The following is a 17,201-nucleotide window of genomic DNA, read 5'->3' on the forward strand; positions in this document are numbered from 1 at the left end:
CTCATCTTTAAAGGTACTTGCATGTGCTCTCATGTGTTGCCTGACCAACCTGCTGCTGGTTAAACATGCCAGAGATGTCTATAACTGCACTTTAACTGGGAAAGATTCAGCATTATCACTCTAAATTTGGCTGCCTCCATTGCAAGTATTGTTCTAAACAGGCCAAAAGGTTTTTCCCTGAGGAGGAAATATTGGATATTGCCATAGAGGAACATCCAGACTGCAGCAATCTCTAAAGGGGATCTTGCTTAGCAGTTCTTTTTGAACACCATCAGCTAAAAATATATTAAGATTCCTAAATTTAGACCTATAAGAGAGAAAACTGCTTCCATGAGAGAGGAGCTGGAGTTTCTGCTGCCTTTCCTGCAGCCTTCTCAGGTGCTCCCATGGGATCCCTTAAGGCTTTTGGACTCCACAGGACTGGAGCTGGACTATGAGTACCTGGTACCAAAGCTCAGAACTGCTGAAGTTCCTCGTGGATTCCTTTGTTTTCCTCTCTTCAGACTCCATGCAGCCTACAATAAATCCTCGTGAGATATGCAAAGAAGCTGCTGTGAGTGCTGCAGCAATGAAATAATCTGGTGTGTTTAATTGCAGGTTCCATTGCAGCTCATTGAGAGTGTGGAGTGCCGGGATATATTCCAGCTTCATTTGACTTGCAAGGACTGCAAGGTTATCAGGTAGGAGAGGCTCAGTGTTAAGGGGGGGAGTTGACTTTCCACGTGCCATGGGCAGCTGGGATGGTTCAGGGAGATGGGGTTTCTTGATTTCCCTCAGAAGCTTTTTATTTTGTCTGATTTATATGCAAGGAGGGCTGTGTGTCTCATTGTTGTGATTCAGGACAGCAGCAAACCTTGCTCTGAGCCCACATGGCTGATCTTGGTTTTGTTCTGAAATTCATTTCAGTCTCACTGTGCTGTCCCTGCTTTGCAATCAGGTGTAATACATTGCTTCAATATGTTATAGATATATCAATATTTCCATATCAGTAGGTACTGAAGTAGATCAAGCCACTGATACACATTGCAAATGAGTTCTATCAAGATTTGGGGTTTGAAGGCTTCATCCACTCTGCATTCTCAACACCTTTGAGAGTACAGTCACTATCCTTGAGGCATGGTAACCTCCTGGAAAAGGAAATGGGGAATAAGGGAGGAGAAAGTGAAGGAAGGTGGTAAATCCAGGTGTGCAGGCAGCAGTAACTCCTGGCTGTCCTTCCCCAGACTCCAGGGCTCTCTGAGCTACCCAGCCTGAGCTGCTCCTCACTGGGGTTTTTTTTTTTAACTTTTCTGCTGCAGAAATTAATTTTGATCTATGAACTTTAATTAAGAAGAAAGGAACATTTCTTTTTGATTAAATGTTTGCTGGCTGTACCTTTTGTGTAATGAAAGGAGCCCCAGCCATCTCCGAGCACTCAGAATGTTTAACAGGTCAGCTGCTTCCTGAAAGGCTGTTTTTTCACCAGGACTGATTTTACTTTAGAGGTAATATTTAGTTTAATTTGAATTCAGTGTTTAACTTCCTCTTCACTTGTAGCTCTTGACATTTAAGAAAGTCACCCTTCTTCCCTACATTAATTTGTTTTTTCCTTTCAATTGTAGAATGAATACAAATTATTTGTGTTTTTGCCATCCTTATCAATTTTCTCCCAAAATTGCATCTCCATGACTGAGGGCTTGGTGATGACTGGGAGATGGTGAAGTTTGGGACTGAGACAAAAGAGTTTGAATATATTCTTGTTCTTTTTCATGAGCAAACTTTGTATTTTGAGAGTAGAATTCAAGTGGAAATAACACTTGTTATTTACACCACTAACTTCAAAAGAATTTAGAAGGAAATTTGGGTGAGATGTATCTTGTCTGAGTGTGGATGTTTAATAGAGAATTATCCTGTCTCAGTGAGTAGTCTGGGCTTGCTTTACAGTCAGTGATGGGAAAGAAATAAACACCTCAGGCTGCAGTTCCTCACAGCTCTTGGGAGATGTTGGACATGGCTTTTCCCTTCCACGTTGTGGCTCTGAGCTATTTGCAGGTAGGGGAGATAAATCTGCCCCGAGGGAATGCAGATGCCATCATTAACCAGGACCGGCCAAATGGAAATACTTGGGCAATATTTAATAACTATAAAATCTTAAAGAAAACTGTCAGAGCAAAATAAATCACTGGTTTATTTCCACCCTTTTACTCTAAAGAGTCCAGGAATCCTCTCTGAAAAGAAAAGCGAATGTAATTTTAATGCACTGCTCTGAAGATTGGTTTCTCCTGTGCAGGGAATATTCTCTCTGCTTGTTGTTAGTCTGTAACATTAGGCAAAGCTCAGTCAGTGCTTCCCAACAACACCAGAAGGAGAAGGGTTTTAAAAGGACCTTACAGCTCATCTCATTCCACCATGGGCACCATGTCCCACCAGCCCAGGGTGCTCCCAGCCCTGTCCAGCCTGGCCTGGGACACTGCCAGAGATCCAGGGGCAGCCCCAGCTGCTCTGGGCACCCTGTGCCAGGGCCTGCCCACCCTGCCAGGGAACAATTCCCAATTCCCAAGATCCCATCCATCCATGCCCTCTGGCAGTGGGAAGCCATTCCCTGTGTGCTGTCCCTCCATCCCTTGTCCCCAGTCCCTCTGCAGCTCTCCTGGAGCCCCTTCAGGCCCTGGCAGGGGCTCTGAGCTCTCCCTGGAGCCTTCTCCTGTCCAGGTGAGCACCCCCAGCTCTCCCAGCCTGTTCTTATTTACAGGACTGTGGTTATGGTTCTATTGTGTAGCTTAGAATGTGTGGGATAGTTTTCTGAGTCTCCCCCTGATGCAGCAGTCAGAAGGGGCTGTCAGAAGATAACACATTCCTGTCTTTGACCTGAATGATCTTTCCTTGGTTTTATAGGTAACACATGTAGAAATGTCCCCCTTACTCCTGGCAGGGCACACTCTGGTTATTCCCAGTCACAGAATGTTGCTGCTCAGTCAATCTTGACTCCTTAAGTGTTTCTCTACTCATTCCACTGCTTTCTTTTTACTTCCCATTAGAGTGCACATGGAAGCAGAACTAAGTTGTCAATAAGGTGTTTATCCTCACTTTGTGCTCTCACAGATCTTTTCATGCTCAGCCTGTCACCTTCTAGAGTGGCTTCTCCTACTGAAAGTCACCCATGGGATGTTTGTCTCCGGGCAGGTGTCAGTTTTCCACCTTCGAGCAGTGTCAGGACTGGCTGAAGAGGCTGAACAATGCCATCCGCCCCCCGTCCAAGATAGAGGACCTGTTCTCCTTCGCCTACCACGCCTGGTGCATGGAGGTTTACGCCAGTGAGAAGGAGCAGCACGGGGACTTGTGTCGGCCAGGTACGTGGGGACAGCCTTGGGATCACCAAGCAGCACCTGGATATCCCCAGGGAATTACTGGGCTGGGTTTGATTCAGTCACAGAGGTGTGGAACCAGCAGCATTTCGTTCACCACGGCAGCAGATTTCAGTCTAAACCGTTCTGGGTTGGTTGCCACATTTTTTGTCTGGAGCACTGATCTCCAAGATGGACGTTGGGGAGGAGAAGGGAGCCCCTGAGCCACTCCTGAGGTTCATTCACAGCCACAGGCAGTGATCTTTTTCAGTGGAATGCCATCCTTGCCGCAGAGCTTTGGATGCCCACAAGTAAATAAAAGCTCATGCTTGGCACGCTGGCAGTTGTAGCACTTGGTTGAGTGTAAGAAATCTGATTTCAGGCACTCTGTGATCTCCTGTCAGTCACAATTCGCTGCCTCAGGGAAGTGTCCCAGTTACCAGGCTGAGAGATGTTCCTGGGATTCTGTCCCTGCTGCTGAAGCTGCTCTGGAGCCTGGCACAGGCTCTCGTGTCTGTGGTGTCTGGGGAGGAGCAGGGATCACACAGTGGCAGGAGGAGCAAGCTGCCCTGTTTCTGTTCACACACTTCATTAGCAGCTTCTGGAAAATGCAAAAAATCTCCTCAGAGCAGGGTTTCACACCCAGGGCTTTTCCCTCTTTACTAAGTTGGGAAATAGGAGCTGGCAGACCTGTGGAAGTCTTGCTGAGTCTCGTCTTGCTCGCTGAAACAGAGAGACTTCAGCCTGATGCTAGGTTAGGATAATCATGGAATCATGGCATGGTTTGGATTGGAAAGAACCTTAAACCCATCCCATTCCACCCTTTGCCATGGGCAAGGACATCTTCCACTAACCAGGCTGTTCCAAGTCCGGCCTGGCCTTGGACATTTGCAGGGACAAGAAGCAACATTTACCATTTTATTAATTTTTATCAATCCTTTTTTTTTTTTCTTGCAGCTTTCTCTATCAAATAATTTTCTTTAATATAACTTTATCTCCCTGTAGCTGCCTGTGGCTGGGGGTAGATGTTCTCCTTCAAAGAGCTGAATTACAGCTGAAATAAATCAGTGTGAATGTGGCTGAAGAAGTCAATCCAAAGACATTGTCATTTCTCTTCTATGTCCAAGGAGCCCATTATTTGGTAGATACAGACAAAAGTACTAAAGTGCTTCAAAATCCATCCAAGTGTCAACAGAACACATTTTCTGGGAAAAATATGTTAGCGGTGTCTGTAGTAGAGATCCAGGCTGTGGCTCACAGGGGCAGCTTTAATAGGAAGCACAAGCCCACAAAATACCTGGCTTGCTTTCCCTGGGATTTTGAGAGTGGGTTGGGGTGCTTCTAAACATTATCAGTGTTGGCTCAAAGTGCCTCTTAAAATTCCAGCAATTCAGGAGGAATGGACTAAATATTAAGGCTGGGGTTTTGTTTCCAGGAGAAAAACCTGTGGCTGCACGGTAGCTAAAAATTAAGAGGGAAAAATCAAACAGAATATATGATTTTCATATGTTTGTCTTAAAACCCACCAGGCTGAGCAGCGTTGATTTGGGATATTTCCAGTATTCTCATTTGCTATCCAAAAAAAATCCTTAAGGATGTAGCACAAGTTTTAAGGAGCAGTGATGGGGAAGCACATTCTTCTGGTACACCAGTAAAAGAATTTGTGGGATTTTTACATTTAAAAAGTCACTGCTAAGGACAAATCTGGCAGAGGTTGTTGCCTGGCTGGAATGTGTTGTCCAATTCCACCTCTGCCCTTGACAAAGGATCTTTATAACACTGTAGTTAGTTAAGTCCTGTAATTAGGCTGCTGTCTGTATTCGTAGTTTACCTATTTATATTTATTTCTAACTGCTCTGTAACATGGCATTAAAAATCATTTCAGACATGTGCATTTCCATCTCGGATTTAAACATGTATCTACAGATATCTGGGGGATTGAAAGACTTTAAGGGTTTTCTAAAATATTTAATGGAAAGATGTAATACTTAAAGCATTAATTTTTCAGCAGATTTTCCCCCCCTTGGGTGCTGCTCTGCCTCGGGATTTAATGCTACAGTAATTTAAAGAGACAAGCAATGGATGGACTTTCAGAATCACTTATCTAGTGCTGCTCCCGTGCTCATTAAATTTAGCACTTTTCTTAGCCCTGGAAACCTGGAAATTTTGTCTCATTTTCCAGACTTTCTGTCTTCTTATTCTTTATTGCCATTGTATATTTTTCAATTGTATTTTGAGACTTTAAAACAAAAGTGTCTAGGAAATAAATGGGGCTCATTCCGCTTCCTTTAATGTATTAATCCAGGAGTTTGTGAGGCTCTTGCGACTGATATTTGTGTCAAGCGATCATTTATGCGTTTTCCCTCTCTATCTCCACATGACTCACAGAAGAATAATGTCCAATTTATGATGGAAAACTGAGATGCAGGATAAATGACAGCACTTGCCTCCAGCCATACAGGAAACCTGGGGCTGGAAATGCATATTCAACAGATTGCCCAGTTCCAGGGTGCATTCCAGGTCTTACCCTTTTTCACCAGAGCCTCACGTTCTTCTCGTTGATAGAAAATTGTTCTGAACTTCCAACCATCCCGCTTGGATTGCTGAGGGATCTCGGTTCCTTTGCCAATGTCCTTGGTTCTGGTCTGCAGCATTGATTTTTTATATGAATTTCCAGAAGCTGGTAATTTCAGGGTAAAACTCCTTGTTGGACTCTGGCATTTCTGGAGAGTTGGCCAGGGAGAGATGTCAGTGCCCATGTCAGGACGAGGCTGTGAAGTGCAGCTGGTGGCTTTGGACTGAGGGATGTGCTGCTTTTCTCTGTTCTGCAGAGTAGGAATCCTAATTCCTTCTTTCCCATTCGTTTCCCCTGTGCTCTTGGTCCCCAGGAGAACATGTAACTTCCAGGTTTAAGAACGAAGTGGAGCGGATGGGGTTTGATATGAACAACGCCTGGAGGATTTCCAACATCAATGAGAAGTACAAGTGAGTGCTGGGGCTGCTGCTCCACAGCCAAACTGCATCTCAAAACACTCAGTTACTGAAACTTTTTTCAACTTCTGCAGTTCCCAAGAAGGGACAATCAGAACGATGATTTTTTTGTCGGTTTATAGAAAAAATGTGCTTTAAATTATTTAATGTTTTATTAGCTGCTGCAGTTTTTTTAGGCTTGGAAATCCCAGGTTTTGATGTGGATTATTAAAGAATGAGCATTCTAAGGGAGATCTTAAGTGAGCAAAGAGTGGAGTTTGAACTTTTGATGACATTTTTTATTGTCTTTTATTCTCTAACTTACTACAAAGACATGTATTTAAAAACAAAAAAAAAAAACCAAACAGGTTTGGAAGAGTTCAATTTGTAGATGAATAAGTAAGAGGAAACACTTTCTGAGGTACTCAGAGTACAGACAAAAGCCCTCTTCAGGCTCTGGAGCAGAGGAGGGTGCTCTGTGATCCCCAGCTGGGGGGACAGGGTGTTCTGGCTGACCCCTGCTCCAGCTCAGAGCAAACCCAGCTGGAACACGTCGTGATGGAGCAGTTGGAGGGCTCTGCCTGTGCAGGATAATGACTCCCAGCTGGGGACTGGTGTCCCTGCAGGAGGAATCTCTGCTTTGGCTTCTGCAAGTCGAGGGAAGGTGAAAAAGCCATCCCTCCGTATTTAATGCTGGAGAAGGGGAGATCATTAACATCCAGGGAAGCAGGAATTAGCAAAAAGGGCTGTCAGGTTCTTGCAGGGCTGCCTTGTGCACTCTGGGAAGTCTGGAGCTGCTCCATAGCCCTGCCTTTGCTCCCTTTCCCCCAGGCTGTGTGGCAGCTACCCCCAGGAGATCATCGTCCCTGCCTGGATCACCGACAAGGAGCTGGAGAGCGTGGCCAGCTTCCGCTCCTGGAAGCGCATCCCTGCCGTGGTGTACAGGTGAGAGCAGCTGCAGCAGCCTTCCCGGGGCTGGAAACGGGCAGTCCTGGCAAGGAAAAGCTGGAGGAAGTCATAGCTGGGAATTCTGGGAGGTGCTCAGGCTGCTCCGGGTAAGGCAGGCGCTCCACGTGCGCTCCGAGTGGGAATAATGGGCTGCATTTAGAATTCCAAGCACACGCTGGAGGAGCGCTCAGCATTTGCATCTCCTGCAAATCATTCCTGGGGCAGTCACCCCAGTTAAGATTGATTTTTAACTTTTCTTAATATGAAAATGAAAAAATGGGAAATGAAGACATCAGAGGAGAACTGATAAATGGCCTCCCTGGCTGGGTACTCCTTTGGCTTCTCCCTGACTCATCTGGCTGATTCTCAGACTGCAGTATAAACAAGGACAAATACCAAAATTACTTGAAGGAGATCTAAAACTCAGATAAAAAATTAATGTGCAGTTTAGCTCTATCTCCATATTTTAGATAGTTTTAATTACACAGACCCTTCCTTAGACTGAGTCCAGCAATTCTTCATAATAAAACTGTTTGTCTGAGAAACTGGGTTTTGGCAGCTTCTTTAACAAGAAACACGTTATTAAATAGTTTTTTGTTTTTTATTAAAGAATTATTAAAGAATTATTAAATTCTAATTCATTAAAGAATTATTTGTTTTTTCAAAATATTTTTAATTTTGTGGATACTTGGTGGCTGCCCCATCCCTGGAAATGTTCAAAGCCAGGTTGGACAGGGCTTGGAGCTACCTCATGTAGTGAAAGGTGTCCCTGCCCATGGCAGGGGATGGGATGGAATGAGATTTAAGGTCTGTTCCCACCCAAACCATTCCATGGTCCTATAAACCTGTCACTTTATACCGTGACCCCTTCCCTGGGGTGGTTATCCTCCCATAAATCTTTAAAATCTCTTTAAAGTATCAGATGACAAAGGGATTAAAAAGATGATGAATACTGATATTCCCTAAGCCTGTGCAACCCATTCCTGGTGAACACGGAGAGCAGGGAAGCTGGCAGGTCCTTGGAGCTTGTGTTGGAGGAGCCAAGGGCAGGAGAGCTGTAGGACACAAAACTCTGTTTACTGAGCTTAAGGGTTTTGTTCAGTGAAGGCAGAACAAATTGGCTCACAGCAGCAAACCATTACCTTTAAATCCTCCTGTCTTTCCTCCTTTTCCTCCCAAACAGCAAAGGGGTTTAGTGTGGTCTCTTTTGGAATGGTGAAGGGGTTGTTCCCTCCTCTGCTCAGCTCTGAGAAGGGGAAAATGCTTCCCACCATACGCTGACGCTTAAAAATCTGGGTATTTTATTATTAGAGTACTAAATGTGTGTGTATATATATGATATATATGTATAAAGGAGAATAATATGATTTATGTGTGGGTTTGGGTTTAGCTTTTGGGTCTTTTCTGCAGTTGTCATGTAATTAGGGGACACCTCACCTGCAAACACACTTGCCCAGGGCAGCATTCCCCCTGCTGCCATCACTGCACAGAAGGAAACACTTTGTTCTCATTCCTGGGAACACCTTGCATTCCAGGGGTTTATAGAAGGGCAGCTGAAAAGTCAAAAGACCACAGAGACTGAAATTGTTCTGTCCCCATGTTCAATTTTCCTCAGTTCTGCTGAGGCTCTGGGTGGTGAACCACACATGGTGATTCATTGCTGAGCTTCAAATCAGCGAGAGAAAAGGGTTTCTCTTTTTTGATTTCCTTTTTTTCCTTATCTTGACATTTGGTAATAGATTTTTCAAAACATCCAGTTCATCACTCTGGGCTCTAATAGAGCTCACAGCAGTGAGGGGAGGAGGATTTCTAGGTTTGACTGGGCTTGGAGCATCCTGGTCTAGGGGAAGGTGTCCCTGCCTGTGGCAGAGAGTGGGACAGGATGAATTTTAAGGTCCTTTCCCACCCAAATCATTCCATGATTCTATGATTGGATTCCACATACAGTTTTATATATATATATATATACATATATTATTTTATATATATATATATATATGTATGTATATATACATAAAGCCAGCTTTTTTCAGTAAGGGACAAAAGCTTACTCAACATTTTTTATCCACTGAAATTATTTTGGGTCTTAACGATTTTAGTTTCAGTATTGATCACATCACTAAATTTCTTTTTGCTTTACTTCACGGGCAGAAGAAGTAATCTGGATTTTTTTTAAATAAGTCCAATCACTTGTCTCAGATACAGATCACTGGGACAGAGACCAGAAACACCCACTGGCAACAGGAAATTCGTTGTCCCTGTGAAGCAGTCCAGGCTGAAAAGCCCAGGAGGCAGATTTGGAGACAAGCTCCAGGAATGCTCCATGGGGATTGGACTGTCAGGAGCATTGCTTCCATTCTGTGATCAGATTTCTAAAGAAATCTCACACCAGACCCTGCAGTTTTTCTTTCTGTTTCCAATTTTTAAAGCCTATTCACATATTTCATAGAGTCACAGAAACACTGATAGGGTTGGAAGGGAACTTAAAGCTCATCTGATTCCACCCTCTGCCATAGGCAGGGACATTCCACTGTTCCAGGTTGTTCCACGCCCTGTCCAACCTGCCCTTGGGATGGGGCAGCCACAGCCTCAACCTCTCTGGGAACAATAACTTATGTGGATAAATTTGGCCCCAGAAAATCAATGTTATGGAGAATGCTCTTGGGGTTTTTTGGGACAACAGTAGCAAGGGCTTCCTCCTACCTTGCAGAAACAGCATCATGAGAGCCTCCCTGAAGGTTCTCTGTGTGGAAGTGTCCTTTAGCCTTGCTCTGCTGAGGGTGAGCCCCCACACAGGCCCAGGGATCCTGTGGCACACAGAAATTCTGTTCCTGCCATGAGTTACATCTGAACTGCAGCAAAGGGATTTCCATTATGGTTCTGATGGTTCAGAAATGCAGCAAGGGAGCAGTTCACCCTTCCTTGCTCCTCGCTGCTCTGTGGTTGCAAGGACTTGGGGGATTTATTGTTGTACTCCAGCATGGTTTGGGCACGAGGAGGATGAAGCCTGTGCAGAGGTGTACATGTGTCCTGCAGCTGTACAACAGCTTGTAAAGGGCTTTAGAGTTACCTAATGCTGATTTACTCTTGGTTTATGCAGGGGGCTGCAGGTTTTTTGTCTCTATGGAATTTTCCATGGGGGTTTTGCTTTAAGTTTTTTGAATAGTTTTGTTTTGTTCCTGATCTCTGAGTGATGCCCTCTTATCCCAGGGATCTGAGCATCACGCTGGCTGTTCTTTATCCCTGTGGCCAGTCCAGCTGGAATGAATGGAATTTCTCAGCCCTCCAGTGTGCCCCTAACTAGAATTGTGTGCTGATTTCTGGTACCTCTGAACATAGCAGATTTGTGCAGGGCACTGGTGGGGCTGCCCAGCCACCAATGAGCTCATCTCCCAGCCTAATGATTCTTCATTATTTGTATAATGCGAGGCAAGGACCTGGAGATGAAAATATAACTCTTTATGAACCTATGAAAATTATTCTGCAGCAGGTAGTAATGAAATCTGGGAGAACATATGGAAAAATAAATGAGCTGCTCTGTTCAAAATAGATTTCTTACACATATAATGATGTTTTATTTTCTTTTATTTGTGCAAGCGTAGCGGGGAACTCGGTGGCCTTTCAGTGATTGGCACGTATTTTTTCCTGAACTAATTTGCTATGGGTAGAGCTGTTTGTGGAAGGCCATTAATTCCAGCAGAAATCCATTTCCCCGTGCCTGCAGTCGGCTGGCACCTGGTGTAAGAGCTGTGCCTTCGCATCGCTTTTCCTTTGCCCCGCTTAACGCAGCGTGTCAGTGCTTCCTCTCACTGAAGGGATTTCATATGAAACAATTATAAAAGAGCTATGAAAAGCACTTCAAAACCGTATCCCAGCCTGTTTGATCACTTGGAGGCTGTGCACCACGGAGCCTGTCCCTGTGTTGCTGTTGGATGAGGAGCAGGAGGCGGCGGCGCCCACGCGGTGCCCGCGGGGACGCTGCGGAGGAGGTGCCGCGCAGCACCCGGGGGTGACAGCTCTGACAGCACAGCACAAACCAGCCTGTCACACCTCCAGAAACATCCATCAGAGTGCTCGGAGCCAAAAAGTCAACACTGGTTGCTTTGGGTGGGCTGGCTTCCTGTTCAGGGCTGTTAAGATTTGCTTAAAGGTTAAGCTGACCCTCAGCCCTCTGGGTTCCCTGGTTAGAGGGAAGTGAACAGCTCCTGGTTGCCCTGAAGCTGAGGTGGGCAGTTTGTTTGCAGGAAGGCTCTGAAATATTTTCCTGCATCATAACATACAGGAATTCTAATTGGCAGGGGCACACTGGAAATCCAGGGTTCTGGGGGGACTCCTGGGTGAGGAAAGCATTGCCCAGAGGCACCTCTACTTGAAAAGCTCTTACTCCCAGAAATGCACCCCTGCCCTGGGCTGAGCCAAAGGGGGAATTCTGCTCAGGTGAGACCCCACCTGCAGAGCTGCCTCCAGCCCTGGGGTACAGCACAGAAAGGACCTGGAGCTGCTGGAGCCAGTCCAGAGGAGGCCACGGAGATGCTCCAAGGGCTGGAGCCCCTCTGCTCTGGAGCCAGGCTGGGAGAGCTGGGGGTGCTCACCTGGAGCACCCAGGGAGAGGAGAGCTGGGTGGTGCTCACCTGGAGCACCCAGGGAGAAGGCTCCAGGGAGAGCTCAGAGCCCCTGCCAGTGCCCAAAGGGGCTCCAGGAGAGCTGGAGAGGGACTGGGGACAAGCCATGGAGGGACAGGACACGGGGAATGGCTCCCACTGCCAGAGGGCAGGGATGGATGGGATATTGGGAATTAGGAATTGTTCCCTGGCAGGGTGGGCAGGCCCTGGCACAGGGTGCCCAGAGCAGCTGGGGCTGTCCCTGGATCCCTGGCAGTGCCCAAGGTCAGGCTGGACATTGGGGCTGGGAGCAGCCTGGGACAGTGGGAGGTGTCTCCCTGCCATGGCAGGGGTGGCACTGGATGAACCTTAGGACTCTTCACAACTGAAACTATTTTGTGATCCTTTGGCTGAAACAGAGAAGAGCTGTGTGGATGAGTGCTGAGATATTCCAGCTGGGAAATGAGGCAAGGATTAATCGTTTTGAGATTTTAGGTGCCCCAGAAGTTGTGTGTGCTGCTCTGGCCACTCCAGCTGCAGCTCTCTGCACATACAGCTGGGCCTGCTTTCCCCAGGGCTGAGCTCCCTGAATTCAGGGTGCTGCTGGGCAAGGTCAGGGAGAAGTTTGTTCCTGCCCGCTGCAAACACTTCAGTGGCTGGCGAGTCACAGAGCTGGTGGCAGCAGGGGATGTGCCAGCACAAAGGCAGTGAGTGGAATTACTGTGATAATACGTTTTAGTCCTCTTTTTATAATAGGTTATAGGGGAGAGTCTTCATATCTTTTTCAGAGCATTTTGCAATGGTTCAGCAAGTTTTAATTATTCCAGATCTGTTCTTTTTGCGTAGTACAAGAAGCCAGGTCAGATTTAAGGAAATAACTCATGTGAAGCAAAAAAATTTTTTTGAATGTCACCTCCCAGGAGACGAGAGCCGTGTCCAGGTTAGGGTGTTCTCAGTTATCCCCCATCCATGTTGAATTCCTCTCTCATGCCTCACCTGCTGTTCCAAAACACTCCCCAGCTTTCACTGGCCAACAGGCCAAAGTATTGAGCTAGAAGATGCTTTGTTTTCTTTCCTGACCTTGCTTTGACTTTCATCTGTCAGTGACTGTGGTGACAGCCATCATTCTGTAGGGAAGCTGAATCCCAGGTTGGGGATAACTGCTGAATGGTGTTCCCTGGTGGAAATGAAGCTACTGGAGCACTCCACTGATTTTTTTGTGTCCTCTGTGCTCTTTATCCTGGCTGTTGACTGTGCATTCCCTGTTTTCAGGCACCAGAGCAATGGGGCAGTGATCTCCCGCTGCGGCCAGCCCGAGGTGAGCTGGTGGGGCTGGAGGAACGCCGACGATGAGCACCTGGTCCAGTCCGTAGCCAAAGCCTGTGCCTCAGACTCCAGGTCCAACAGTAACAAGTTAATGAATGGGAATTGTTCCAGAGATTTGTCCAACGGAGGGGACCTCTCTGATGTGGAATTTGGTAAGGCTGTCACCATTGCTTTTGTGTCGAGGGCAGAGCTTTGTGTAAACGTTTAATCTCCTGTGCTGGAACAGAGGGAATCCGTCGTATTTAGTCCCCATTCTCCAGTGCATGTGCATTGTGGGACTGAGGAAATCGTGCTGTAACCGATGTCAGAAGGATCCTCTGAGCTCATCACCTGTTTTCTCCTCCCCAGACTCCTCCATCTCCAATGCCTCAGGAGCAGAGAGTTTGGCAATCCAGCCTCAGAAGCTTTTGATCCTGGACGCGCGATCTTACGCAGCAGCTGTGGCCAACAGAGCCAAGGGGGGTGGCTGTGAGTGCCCAGGTAAGCAGCATTCCTCCTCAGCTTTCCAGGCAATCAGTCAAAGGGATTTGCTCCAGTGTGGTTGCTCTGACACCCTTCAACACTGTCTGTACACTGCTCATCTGTCTGAACGTTCTGGATCATGGCAGCCCCCACCCAGGCCTTCAGAGGGCAGCTTGAGCTGTTAATTAGTCTGTTCTCAGGCCATTAACCCAGCTGGCAACAGTGCTCCGTGAATGCTGAGCCCTGTGGAACCTGCTGAAGAGCTTTCCCTTGCTGAGTCAGATGCATAAACTAGAGAGAGACAAAGGTGTCCCGTGTGCTCACGTCTAAAACCCCTGAACGTGTAAAACTCGCTGGCTGCAGAGGACAGGAATCTTCTAGAACAGTTGTGCAAAATACAACTTCTCAGCAATTTCCCTAAAGCTGAAGTATTTTTCAGTATTTGTATCATAGCAACTGCAATCCTGCCTCACCTTGCATGTGTAATACAGTTGCAACACCACATTCTGTGTTTTTTGGCACTTGTGAATTGGTGGTTTTATAAACAAGGTATAATTTATGGTCACTGTTGGGTATTAATGCAGCCTGTTAAAATTCCATGGGTGGAGAGGCTGGAAAGAAATCCCAGACAGAAAAACTGGAGATAAGATAACGAAAGCTCTTTTGACCTTTTATTTTGGTCTTTGCTGCAATAGCTGCATTTTGATTTGTAGCCACCAGTTTAAAAAAATGATAGGTTTCCATTTAACACCTCAAAACCACTAAATGATTATTCATCAGAGAATAAAATTTCAAAACACAGAAAAGCACAGTATACAGGAAGTTTGATTTTCTTCCTGTATATTGGTTTTTTAGTTCTGTGGAGAAGGCTTTCAAACAGCTTGTCACCTTCAATAAAACCTGTTTTGCTTTTTGCTGCTAAGTTTTCTGCAGGTATTGCCAGGTCTGCTTCATTCTCTGTATAAAAATAGCTCATCTGTGCTGTACTTTAGATATAATTCAGTAAAAGTACAAAAAAACTCTGAAGTTGTCTGATACTGTCTGAGGCTGCTCCTGGAGTTGCAGTCCCTCATTGTGTTTGACCCAGCATTTGTTGGGCTGATAAAGAGTTGGGAAATCAAATGATAGAAAACATCACAGACTCCTGAATTTTCTTGTGCGAGCGCTCAGTATCCCAGATTCTGAATCCTGATTTTTTTCTCCTGTAGAAATGGTCATTTTAGTTACTGTGTGATCATTCTTGTGCAGACTGAAGCATCACAGCAGAGGGAAGACTAAATCTTGGGAAAACTACTGAACTGGTATTTTCTGGCTCTCTTTAGGTGCTCCCTGAGCACTGGCCCTGTCTGTTCAGGCCTCCAGTGTTGCTTGAGCACATCCAAAGTAATTCCATGTATCTTGTTTTCCTGAGCTCCTAGTATTTCTCACATGTGTGATGCTTCCTCATTCAATTCCCCTCAGAAGAAAGCAGTGGATGAAGTAACCTTTCAGCCTTTTTGAGTGCTTAGGAAAAGGAATCTGAAATCTAACTTAAATCCATAAATTACCAATTAAATATTATTTATGTTTCACATCTTTTGATGTTTCTCAGTCTTTTTACAGACATTCTGGAACCTGGAGCACAGGAATTCCCAGAGGTCTGCACTCTGCTTTTTGTAACCTTAAATGAAACATTTGAAATAAGTACAGCAGGACTTTGCTAAATGCTTCCTTGTTTTGCTGGGCTGTCGTGTCTGGAATAGCCAGTGAGCTCCAAGGACTTACAGAATCTTTGTAAACAGATTATTTCATCTGTCCACAGCAACAGGGGTTTGTTTTTATGAAAAAAATCCTCTTTTAGAAAGGTAATTGTTATTTTCTTCCCTCTGTCTTGCTCTTTCCCTGCAGAATATTACCCCAACTGTGAAGTGGTGTTCATGGGGATGGCAAACATCCACTCCATCCGCAAGAGCTTCCAGTCGCTGCGTCTGCTCTGCACACAAATGCCAGATCCAGGAAAGTAAGTGGAAGTTTGGGGCTTTGGGCCCTTGGTTCCACGTTTCTGCAGCCGCATTCTTCTGCTCCTGATTTTTAAATTGAAATTCAGTGGATTTTCCCTTGGTAATAGTGCTAAGCTGTGTTTTTCCATTTTCATGGAAGTCACTGGTTTATTCTGATTGAAGTGAACATAGCAAATTAGTTCTGAAATTAGAGCGTAGCCTTGAATATTGATACCAGAATGTTGTTTCTTCTGGTGGGCTTCTGAGCACTCACATTCAGGCTGATCTGCTACTCCTAGCTCTTTAATCCTCACCGTTGGCTCACATCTGGAAAATTGTGGTGTGTTGCATGTATTCACTCGTTTATAATATCATTTCAGGAGAATATTTCATAACCTTCCAGTGCTGTGGGGTAACTACCCTGTCCTTGCCCCTCACCTTGGGAGCTCCTGAGCTTGGGCCTCCCTGTAGTTACCCCAATCCTGTTTTCCCTCCCACTCTCCTGTTTGGAATTTGCTGCTAAAGCCTTTCACGGTTTCAGAGTAGATGCAAACCTTCAGCTCATCCCAGATTCTGGCAGTTCCTTGGGTTGGCTTGGTGGCTTTGCTGCTTCCACTTCTGGGAAAGTGTTAACAAGACACAAGTGAAAAATGCTACAGACTGACACTCGCAGCTTATTAAAACAGGAGCTTTGCCGTGATAAACTCAGACATCCAAACCTGAAAGCATTTTAAAAGAGCAAAAACTGTCTTGCCTGCTTTCCCTCTAGTTGGCTGTCAGCTCTGGAGAGCACCAAGTGGCTGCAGCACCTGTCAGTGCTCCTGAAATCCGCGCTGCTCGTGGTGCACGCCGTGGACCGGGACCAGCGGCCCGTGCTGGTTCACTGCTCCGACGGCTGGGACCGCACGCCCCAGATCGTGGCCCTGGCCAAGCTCCTGCTGGACCCCTACTACAGGACCACAGAGGTGGGTAAAGCAGCTGGCAGTCATTGGGGTCTCTGGAGGGAGTCTGGCTGTGAATTATTTCAGGTTTCTCCCCTGGCAAAGGTGCTGTAGGTGGCAGGAGTTTGTCACCCGTAGTCTGCAGTTACTCCCAGGTGTAGGTGCCTGTGTTACTCAGGAGTAGCTCACATTCCCTCTGCTGTAACTGCACAGTCGTGGTCTGTGCTTCCCCATATTTAGTTTAGGAGTATGGAGTACAAAGTGCTGCAATTGCAGCTTCTGCTGCATCCCTGCAGGTTCTCAGCCAAGCACTGATAGAGAGCCTTCCTCTTTGCTGGGTTTCTCAGCTGCATGGTTTTCCAGTTTCACATTTCCGTTGCCCTCTGTCAGTTCTGCTTCTCCTGATTTTCCCCTGTTCCATCACTTTTCAGCACTGTGGGACGTGTGCTGGCTGGCTTCCATCTGCCAGCCCACGGGCAAGATGCCTTTGTTGTCCAGAACAGAACTCTGTGTCTGAGCACTGCTGGGAGCTGCTGCTTAAAGCCTCACACACACTAGGACAAGGAGCTGGAACTGCCTTTTGGATGGAAGTGTGAAAACTTCCTGGATCCTTTTCCACATGGTTTCTAGAAGCTGGCATCCATCAGGCAA

General features: G+C 46.1%; 1 protein-coding gene across 10 annotated transcripts in view; it reads left to right on the forward strand.

Moving 5' to 3' along the window:
• Window positions 1–17,201, forward strand: part of MTMR3 (myotubularin related protein 3) — a 74,983-nt gene that overhangs the window by 43,025 nt on the left and 14,757 nt on the right. For 9 of the 10 annotated variants that reach the window (XM_038152758.1, XM_038152750.1, XM_038152751.1 and 6 more), the window contains 8 exons: window positions 598–680; window positions 3,163–3,329; window positions 6,212–6,308; window positions 7,125–7,238; window positions 13,115–13,320; window positions 13,517–13,648; window positions 15,518–15,629; window positions 16,379–16,574. In XM_038152758.1, coding sequence (XP_038008686.1) covers window positions 598–680; window positions 3,163–3,329; window positions 6,212–6,308; window positions 7,125–7,238; window positions 13,115–13,320; window positions 13,517–13,648; window positions 15,518–15,629; window positions 16,379–16,574 — 1,107 coding nt within the window. The remainder of the gene's footprint in view (window positions 1–597; window positions 681–3,162; window positions 3,330–6,211; window positions 6,309–7,124; window positions 7,239–13,114; window positions 13,321–13,516; window positions 13,649–15,517; window positions 15,630–16,378; window positions 16,575–17,201) is intronic. The other variant, XM_038152756.1, reaches the window with a different exon arrangement.

This window comes from Motacilla alba, chromosome 15, assembly GCF_015832195.1.
Source record: "Motacilla alba alba isolate MOTALB_02 chromosome 15, Motacilla_alba_V1.0_pri, whole genome shotgun sequence".
NCBI lineage: Eukaryota > Metazoa > Chordata > Aves > Passeriformes > Motacillidae > Motacilla > Motacilla alba.